Raw genomic sequence first — 10536 nt, 5'->3', positions numbered from 1 at the left:
ACAACAAAAGGCATCAACAACAAACTCTGTACAATTGCGGAAATATTCAGAAACATTATTAAAATAGTATTACTTAAAGGTAAAGCAAAATAAGTACAAACTATTGAGAGAGATAAATGGTGAAACTTCCATTGTGTGTCCAGATGGATGTTACCTAAACAGATCGTGCAAAAATATATACTTTTAAATATTTATCTTAAAAGCAAGAGTGGGACGTTCTTTTAAATACAGCACAGTATTGCTGAATGAACTAAGTAGTAGCAATTCTGACTTTCACTTATAAAGGAAATGCAGCATCCTTGCGTGGAGCGCAACTTCCTGTTCCAAGCGGATACGCCCTTTTTGCGTCATAGCTATCAGAACCAATCAGAACCGTCGATATTTGGAGTAACACGTCACTTAACAGCGAGCACAAGCCGGCTGATCGAGAGTAGTTGCTTGTGTGTCGCTTTTCCTGTCTACCATTTTTTAATCTTCTGATGTTGGATTTGTTTTTTTCAAAATAATCACTGAACGTAATTGATACGGATTAACTCCGATATTAAAGGTAGGAATTTCATCCACGAGGGATTAGAGGGCTTGTCAATGCTAAATTTTGTTAGCTAGCAAATTGGGCTATACATTAAATCTTCGTTTGCTTATTTGTTTTCTTTTACTTTACTCATTCTGGGTGTATCTTTTACAATAAACGTTCCACTGTCGTGCTTACTTTTGTATTTTGTTTAAATAGAAGGCGAAGCGTTGGGTCACATTTTTGAGTACGCTGATGGCGACCACTACATTACGTGGCGTCGAATGTGTCTACAATACAGAGTTCAGACCGGACTGTAATTTTCGAAAAGCATTCCCCCTTTTCTGCTTCATGGCAAAGTAGGCTTAAGAATTTGTTAGAATGTGTATAGAGAGATTTATATTGGCAATTTCCATAGGCAGCGCAAATCCAGAGAATGAATGGGCTAGTATTGTGAAGGAAATGTAATTTTGACATGTATTTCATAAGCACACGCATTCGATAAGTTTTAAAAGACGTTTAAGTCAAATGTGTCAAGTTTAGTAAAACCCTGGCAATAAAATAACAGTGACTGTTGTGGCAACACAATTTTTTTTTTTTTTTTTTTTTTACTCCTCCACAATTGGCCTGCAAACAACGGTATGTGCTCTGGCACAGTAGAAGGTTTGTTTGTTTGTTTGCTCTAGGCGTAACAATATCTCACTAACACGTATAAGAAAAAGGTGGAGTAAAACATTACGGAAAATGACTCACTCAATCGTCATAATACGCGAAACAGGTTTCTCTGGGACATTTTGTACGTCATATTTTCAAATTACTAACCGAAATGTTATTCAAACACTCTGTTACTCTTGGTTTAAGACGAGATAACACCGGGTTTGCTCATATTCTCATCTGTTGACTCTTTTCTCTGCTGAAGCTTGCTGATGGCCACCTACCAGGAATTCATCCAACAGAATGAGGACAGGGATGGGGTGAGATTCAGTTGGAACTTTTGGCCCTCCAGCCGACTCGAAGCAACCAGGCTTGTGGTGCCAGTCTCGTGCCTCTTCACGCCGCTCAAGGAGAGGCCTGACCTACCGCCAGTCCAATATGAGCCTGTCATGTGCAGCCGGGCCAATTGCAAGGCAGTGCTCAATCCACTGTGGTGAGTACACATGTGTTGTATTCTGTTTATTTATATCTTTTCTGATTTATTATCAAAGAAACAAGCCACACAAGATTAACTAATAGACATGCGATCTGTAGTATTAGGCCCTAAATGCAAATTATTGAATGTGTGTGTGGTTCTTGTTTCTTTCATGTATATTTGTCAGATGTACTGTATCATGTTCTTTTGTTAAATTTTACCTGTTGAGACATTTGGAATAAGTGTCACAAAACAAAGAAAAGCATTTCACGCTCTCCTGAGATAAGCTGTGTGCTGACTTGACATCATGCACGACAGCAGTTATTTTTTTGGAGCGTTCCTAAACCTTAAACCTTGAAGTTGAGGTACATAATTAATTTACAAATGGTCAAAACAAATTTCGTCTGTCAGCTTGTTAACGCTTGTCAAATACAGTGTGACAACTGAAACATATGGTAGCCTGGTGAGAAATGGATAGTGTCATGTTTTACAGAGTAGATGTGGCACGCTAAACTTCTATGGTTACTGGTTTCGGTTTTGGCTTTTGTTATAAAACATGATATTTTTGCCGGTGATCACACTACTACTATTACTGTTCACTATTTTTACGTAATTAGTCATCAGTATCTGGCAGCAATGAAGGTTATTGTCCAAACGTTTGTATTTATCCATCCTTTACAGTCAAGTTGACTTCAGAGCAAAGATTTGGGCCTGCAACTTCTGCTTCCAGAGAAATCCAGTAAGTATTGGCGACAGTATGTTTTGAAGCATATGTCTTCCTAGTTTTGTTGATGTACCCCTTGGTATGTTTGCAGTTCCCTCCCTCTTACGCGGGGATATCCGAAGTGAACCAACCAGCTGAACTCATGCCCCAGTTTTCCACAATTGAGTACATAGTACAGGTACATACAACACATGTTTGTCCTACAACCTCAGGCATGGAAATGTTTGTACTACACCCTCGGGCATGGACCGGGGGATAGAACATTGTGTACCACGGAAACACTATTTTCGACATTAGCATATCACACACACTGAAACAACACTGAATCTTGCGCAACTTTCTTTGCTTTTCAGCGTGGGCCCTCAGCTCCACTGATCTTCCTCTATGTAGTAGACACGTGCTTGGAAGAAGAGGACCTTCAGGCTTTGAAGGAGTCCCTTCAGATGTCCCTCAGTCTTCTGCCTCCCAATGCTTTAGTGGGTCTGATCACTTTTGGACGCATGGTGCAGGTTCATGAGCTCAGTTGTGAGATGATCTCCAAGAGCTACGTGTTCAGGGGCACCAAGGATCTCACCTCCAAACAGATTCAGGTGGGTGGGGTTAAGAGAGTGATGATAAATTAGGATGTTCACTAAACAACAAAATCAGCTAAATGTCTTCTTTTTTTTTTTCTTTAGGAGATGTTGGGTTTGACAAAGCCTTCTACCCCAGGACAGCCAGGACGCCCTCCAGCACCTCAAGATGCTGCAGCCTCTTGCAGGTAAGAAGGAGTAGCAACACATATGATGATTTTTGTTTGTGAATGGCAGCTTTTTCTAAAAATCACATCCTTTTTTTTTTTTTTAAGTAACTCATGTCCAATCATCCCTATTCAGGTTCCTTCAGCCTGTGCACAAAGTTGATATGAATCTGACCGATTTACTGGGTGAGCTTCAGCGAGACCCCTGGCCCGTTCCTCAGGGGAAAAGGCCTCTCCGATCTACTGGGGTTGCGCTGTCCGTTGCTGTTGGTCTCCTGGAGGTAAAACGTCCGAATTACCAAAGCTACCATTTGAATATTATTGCAATAATACACAACATACTGACCCATAAAAGAAAAGCTTCATGACAAGTCAGAAAAAGCAAGCGTACAAACCTTTCCTAGATAATAAAGTGCCTTATTTTCAGCTGGAGTCAAAGAGATAGTGATCACATTTGATATGCCAACTGAACGGTTTGTTTTTAAGGAATGGCCACGTACTATGAACTTTGTGATGATTCGTCCACATGTTGCTGCGATGCACTCTGCAGAATCTTTATCTGGTGCAGAGTTCGTACATGTAATTCTGTAGCTCAAAGGCCAGTTCTGTTTGCCTTCTGTCTTTTCCCCTTAAACGTCATTATCCCGTAATCTGTATGATTATGCAAGTGCAACCAACCACTCCTGTAGCCAAGCAAAGAGGCCTGATAAGATTAAATTTGGTTTTGTCATTGACTTCAGACTGAATTGTTTGTCCGGAGGCATGTTACTCTTACACTTGTGAGGCAGCAAGGCAAGAAATCTCTAGCATGAGCTCTCCTTTTTATTCAAACTGACATGACCCAAATTTAACACGCAAGTGCATGTTTTTGTAACTTCTCATTTTACTGAGGGCTGCTTTAGCTTAAACTGGTTTCCCGAAAGCCCTCGCTTTCAGCATTGGCAGTCGCAATGGTATAAACGGGAATCCCGTCGCTCATCATGTCACTTCCACTGGAAATTTTAGGGTCGCTAAAAGACAATTTAGGGCTGCAAAGTACATACTCGCGTTTCAAAATGAATGTAGTTGTCGATTTAATAGTTGCACTTAGTGTTAACAGGACATTATTAACTGTTGAGTTTGGTTTGGTTATTGCATCTGAGTCTTTAACAATCTTTCAGGGCACATTCCCGAATACGGGTGCTCGTGTGATGCTGTTCATTGGAGGGCCCCCAACTCAAGGCCCCGGAATGGTTGTGGGAGATGAGCTGAAAACCCCAATCCGCTCTTGGCACGACATCCAGAAGGATAACGCTCGCCACTTGAAGAAGGCTACAAAGGTGAGAGAAATATATGGCTAATGGTGTTCAGTGATAACCTCCTTTGGAATAAATATTGTAAAGTAAATAATTCTCACTGCCTTCATGTTCTTTTTATTTTATCATGCAGTACTATGAAGCCTTGGCCAACCGATCAGCAGTAAACGGCCACAGTGTTGATATTTATGCCTGCGCATTGGACCAGACTGGCCTGCTGGAAATGAAGTGTTTATCAAATCTCACTGGGTACGTCAGCGGCTGACAGCCAAACACTTGAGGGTGTGGGATTGTTTATTTGAGTATTGCGTACACAGCATTACACAAACAGACAGAAATTCTAGTCTTTCTTTCTTTTGCAATCCATTATTATAAAATAAATTTTGTGAATGCTGAGACATAGTGTAACTTGAATCCTATCAGTAGTCTTTACATAATCAGCCCGATCAATGATGAGTAAGTTCATATGAACCCATGACCAAGATAAAGCAATAGGTCTAATTTCAGGAATTTATTGGCTGTGTATACTTGTGCAAAGTCATTTTTTTCACCAAGATAATTTGCACAACTTATATAACACTGAATTACTTAGTTACTAGATCTGCACTCTCGAAAATATGCCAAGGGAAATCCTGAAATCTATTCTTTCCTACTCTGTTTTTTTGCAATGATTTGAAAACTCCATGGTTTTGTCGATGGTAGGCTTCAAGTTTTTGACTTTCCACCTTAACCTTCGCAGTCTGCTGAGCTCTTTGTAGTCTGCCGCATTGATAGTTTACACAACAGGAGATGGTCAATTCATGTCAAAAGCATGCACAATTTAATCAAACACTATGCTTTTATAATCTGCATTACACAACAGTACGTACTATTAGTCTATGCCTTTCATATGTATAAAGAGGGCAAATATGAGCATGGTCTCTGCTTATTCTCAGGGGACACATAGTGATGGGAGACTCCTTCAATACCTCATTGTTCAAGCAAACCTTCCAGAGAGTTTTCAACAAAGATTATAATGGCGACTTTCGCATGGCTTTTGGAGGCATCATGGAGGTCAAGGTAAATACGTTCACAAATCAGTCTATCGCTGCGAGCAATGTTGAAGTGAATCATAATAATGATGTTTCCATGATCATGTATTTCAAAGCTGTGTCTTTGTCTCTGCAGACTTCACGAGAACTGAAGGTTTGCGGGGCCATTGGACCTTGCGTATCGCTCAACTCAAAGGGCTCCTGTGTATCAGAGAATGTAAGGCATTGTATTCTCTTGATGTTGTTTGTGGGGATGCCTGTCATTCTTAACAAGTTGTTGTTTTGTGTAGGAGATGGGCGTCGGTGGCACCAGCCAGTGGAAAGTGTGCAGTCTCAATCCCTCCACAACTTTGGGAATTTATTTTGAAGTTGTGAATCAGGTAGAACATATTTACTTTAGCCTCAGGAACGTTAGTTTGTTCTGATCGAGTAAATAGAACATCACATTAGTTAAGTTATCTGGCAATTTCATACTTGTGTGCATTTTTGTTTCTTAGAATAGGGAGCAGAGTACAGGAAATGAGCTATACTTTCACTTATCTCGTTTGCTTTGTGTATGCAGCACAACGCACCGATCCCACAAGGTGGCCGAGGGGCAGTCCAATTTGTAACCCAGTACCAGCACTCCAACACTCAGAAGAGGATACGTGTCACCACAATCGCCAGGAAGTAAGAACACTATTTATCACTGTGTGGGTGTGACAGACAATCTTCTGCCAGCGTATCTGGTCTGTCAGTAGCTTAATATTGAAACCAGCATTTAAATAAATACTGCGGCAATAGGAATTTTCTTTAAAAAAAATTAAATTCTTATTTCTCAGCCTTTTTAGCCTTGTACACAAGTGAAAGAGGACATTCAGATGGAGATCACATTTTACTCTGTCGCTACATGTATGTAGTTCTATGTTAAAGTTTAGTTGGGATTTTTACTATCATAATTTGAGTATCTTACGTTTCAATTCTTAAGAATTTAGTTGCAGTTAAACTGATGTACTCTAATTATGCTGTAATACGATTGACAAAAAATGGCATAATCAACTATACGATCGTTTATGATGAAAAATATATATTGTCATAAAAAATGTGCCTTTGTGACAGTCCTAACCTGCACAACACCTGTGTTCAACTGTACCTAAAGTGTCCCTTTTGTAATTTGTGTCCCCACCAAAGCTGGGCAGATGCACAGTCCCAAATTCAACATATCGAGTCATCATTTGATCAAGAAGCAGCTGCTGTGCTCATGGCTCGACTGGGAGTCTTCCGAGCGGAGTCGGAGGAGGGGCCTGATGTCTTGCGCTGGCTTGACAGGCAGCTAATTCGCCTGGTGAGTGTCCCACTGCACTCTCTTATTAGAAATATGTGTGAAATATGGTTTTCATGTATGTTGTCATGTCTTTGCAGTGCCAAAAGTTTGGCCAATTCAATAAAGATGATCCTACATCCTTCAAGCTATCAGAGTCACTGTCACTTTACCCACAGGTACCTTAAGCGCACCTACAAGCTCAATGTGCATCTTGAAAGAATGCAGAAAATTGATCGCAATTCAGAAATGACATTTAACCATGTCTTGTCTCTGACTTGCAGTTTATGTTCCACCTGCGGCGGTCGCCCTTCCTGCAAGTGTTCAACAACAGCCCAGATGAGTCGTCCTATTACAGGCACCACTTTGTCAGGCAGGACCTGACACAGTCGCTCATCATGATCCAGCCCATCCTTTACTCGTACTCCTTTCATGGCCCACCAGAGGTCAGCCTTGTGCACTTTAGACTTTTCATCTTTATCAATGAAAAAACAAAAACCATAACGACGCTTTCCTCCCCCTCAGCCTGTACTCCTGGACAGCAGCAGCATCCTTCCAGATCGAATCTTGCTCATGGACACCTTCTTCCAGCTTGTTATCTACCACGGCGAGGTATTTGGATGAATGCGTTCTTCAGCTTGAATTTATTCCAATAGACATAAAAATGATAAAGGTGGCGCTTTTGATCAGTTTAATTTAGCTGATTTCAAAGTGTCTCTGATTTGGGCAGGTGATTTCATTAGTGTTGCCTGACATTTGTCCTTGACACTGAATATAGCATGTCATGTGGATTTTGTCCCCAGACCATAGCTCAGTGGCGAAAGGCAGGATACCAGGAAATGGCAGAGTATGAAAATTTCAAACAGCTGCTACGGGCACCTTTGGATGACGCGCAGGAGATCCTACAGACGCGCTTTCCCATGCCGCGCTATGTCGATACAGAGCATGGAGGTTCACAGGCCCGATTCCTGCTTTCAAAGGTCAACCCTTCTCAGACTCACAACAACCTCTACGCCTGGGGACAGGTACTCTTGACTTTTTATTTATTTTGATTATTTTGTAATTACTGTGAACCCACGCATATCATGGGAAAACCTTACTGCTTATCCTAAATGAAGCATAGTCACTGAAGAAAACTGAAGTCACTGTGGATGGATCTGTATATGTGGATTTGGCTGGCAACCAATTCAGGGTAGTCTGCCTTTTGCCCAAAGTCAGCTGGGATAGGCTCCAGCACCCCCTGTGACGCTGAACAGGATAGGGGGTGTTGAAAATGGATAGAGACATGGATAGATGGAAATAGAACTAATCTTCAATTTGCCAAATCAAGGAAGATGTGGTGAATATGCCAATGGCAGACTGAGATTGCGATTTTTCCGAGAGCATCCGTATAAATTAATCTTTGTGACGAATCCACTTACATTTATTAAAGAGATTCAGGGATTATAGTCATAAATGAAATTGGATAGTGTGAGTTGAGGGGGGGCGGTGCACCCTCATCTCTGTTTTCATTATCTTTGTTTGGTGTGCAACTACAGGAGACGGGAGCACCAATCCTCACCGATGATGTCAGCCTACAGGTCTTCATGGACCACTTGAAAAAACTGGCTGTGTCCAGCTCTGCATAGAGCTGTCAAGAGCCCACCTTACCATTGGGGCAGAACACAAGGAATTGACGACACATTCCATTCCAGTTCAGCTCTTCCATAAAGAGTGTTTGCCTCCAAATGTTCACTTGTATTTTCTCTGTCACGACTCGTGTGACCTTTCCGGTGTGCAAATAGAAAATTCTCCCTTTCTATTTCATATTTGATATGACCTTTCATCAAGTGATTCAAATAATAATAGTACGTTTGTTTTTGTTTGTTTGAGCCATAAGTATGTCTGTTGCAGCACATAAATGTGCTGCTTAATGCAAATGTTTGCTTTTTCTGACACCAAAAGAAATTAAGTGTAGAAAATGTAATTAAAGTCTTATAAATTGTATTGTATGTACATGTAACTGTCCCTCTTAAATGTTGATCAGACCCTTTGCACTGCTTCTGTATTTCAACGGGGGCAAAAGTGCACAGTGGATTGCCCTTGAGTGTTTTCTAAGAAAATTCCATCAGAACAGATTACTGTTGCAAGGAATTGATGATTACCATGTCGTGTTTTGGATGATAAACACTTGCATTGATTTAGAATGTTGTTGACCATTCATGTGTTCTTCTTTACCATCTGTTATATTGCAGCCGGTTGGTGCAGATTTCTTTGTAATCAAACTCATTTCAAACTCAAAGTCTGGGGTTGGGGGGGGAATGGATCTGATGTGTGTCATGACAAGCCACTCAAAGCACTTCATGATGATGGGTGTCAGAGCCACGGGGCGATAGTCATTGAAGCAGGATGGAGCAGTTCTCCCCTTCGCCAGTGGGGTGGCCGAAGAACTGCCAATGACTCCTGTTAAATGACAGTGACATTCTTCTTTGTTGCTACTGTGAGTCCGCATGCTGCTGCAACCATAAAACCACTCACACACCATCTACTGTCACTGTAAGCTGATTTGCCAGCACCCAGACAGTATGATTTCGAGGATCAGTGAACCACAGATTATGAAGACTAATCCTCAAGGGCTATCTGTTTAGCGGAAAATTCTACTCTTAGCAGCTTTGAGGGCGAGTTGCCGCAGAAATACAAATGAAGGCTGTATCTATCAAAAGCTTAGGTCTAAAACGTTTCACTCTGCATCCACATATGCTCAAAGTATTCAAAGCCAAATTAAAAACTTTCAATGTTCCCACGCTTAATCTCATTTGACATGAATACCTAAAACCATTTTTCTACCCAGAGAAATGCAGTACCATATTGAATTTACGGAATTTGGGACCATTTTGTACATTGACGTGAAATCATCCTCTCAAGGGACAGTAATCGCATCCTCCACCCTCTCCAGTATTTTTAATCTTTTTGTTCCTGCTGGGACGTTGATGCATGCAAAGACAGCAGTTGCGCTCATTAAGTACAAAAGAGCATTACAATGTCTTTCTGACCACTTTTTTTTTCTTTCATGATCATTCATGATGCTCATGCCCACATGACCAACCAGCTTAGGCAAAGCTTTGAGGAAATGTGTGTTTTACTATTTCCCATCAACTCAAACGGATCATTTCTCATATAGCCCCTTGATGAATTATGCAAGAAGTCTATATGGAATGTGTCCTAGCATATAGATTAATACTAATGTGCTGTTGTCATCAGTGGATCCAAAGAAACTGTATATTTAAATTATATTTATTTAAGAGTCAATTGGTACTGTCAAGATCAATACAGTCTGTAAAATTACTGTATACAGAAATGCACTGCATTACAAAGTGCTTTTAACAGTACATAGCAGCCAACATAAATCAATCAATCATTGTATGTTGTCTTTAGAGTGTTGGAAAAAAGTAAAAGTAAGAGTCCTTTGCCTTTCAGTGACTATGTTTACACTGAAACATTTATTTGGATTAAAAACTTGATCGGAATAAAATTACTTCATGTACACACCCCATTTGGAATGCTCATTCCGATCAAGATTTTATTCTGAACAAGAGGGGTGGTTTATGTTGATTGATAATCCAATCGGGGCCCATGAAAACACTTCTTCTGAAATTACGCAACAGTCTTTACCATGTTTTTGTGCCGTCAGTATATGTGTTTGTTATTCCTGGAAGCTAGCAGAAAGCAGATCGAGCAAAACACATGGCAGGCGCAAGACTGAACTGGTCTGGAACATTGCCGCCCCATCACAAAGTTTTAACTCGACATAACTGCGTAAAAATTCTG

The 10536-nt window shown here is 40.8% G+C and overlaps 1 protein-coding gene across 1 annotated transcript; it reads left to right on the top strand.

Moving 5' to 3' along the window:
• Positions 1 to 378: 378 nt before the first annotated feature.
• Positions 379 to 8915, top strand: sec23b (SEC23 homolog B, coat complex II component). The gene is made up of 19 exons (XM_049721279.1): positions 379 to 547; positions 1431 to 1658; positions 2322 to 2379; positions 2456 to 2542; positions 2718 to 2954; positions 3042 to 3124; positions 3240 to 3384; positions 4264 to 4422; positions 4532 to 4647; positions 5334 to 5457; positions 5566 to 5646; positions 5720 to 5809; positions 5992 to 6098; positions 6600 to 6753; positions 6831 to 6908; positions 7014 to 7175; positions 7255 to 7341; positions 7533 to 7754; positions 8268 to 8915. Exons 2-19 carry the CDS (start codon positions 1438 to 1440, stop codon positions 8355 to 8357), a joined length of 2301 nt encoding a protein of 766 aa, XP_049577236.1. The 5' UTR covers positions 379 to 547; positions 1431 to 1437; the 3' UTR covers positions 8358 to 8915.
• Positions 8916 to 10536: the final 1621 nt, after the last annotated feature.

The sequence above is a fragment of the Syngnathus scovelli genome, chromosome 5, assembly GCF_024217435.2.
Source record: "Syngnathus scovelli strain Florida chromosome 5, RoL_Ssco_1.2, whole genome shotgun sequence".
In the NCBI taxonomy this organism is placed as follows: domain Eukaryota; kingdom Metazoa; phylum Chordata; class Actinopteri; order Syngnathiformes; family Syngnathidae; genus Syngnathus; species Syngnathus scovelli.
This window is presented reverse-complemented; position numbering and strand designations above follow the sequence as displayed.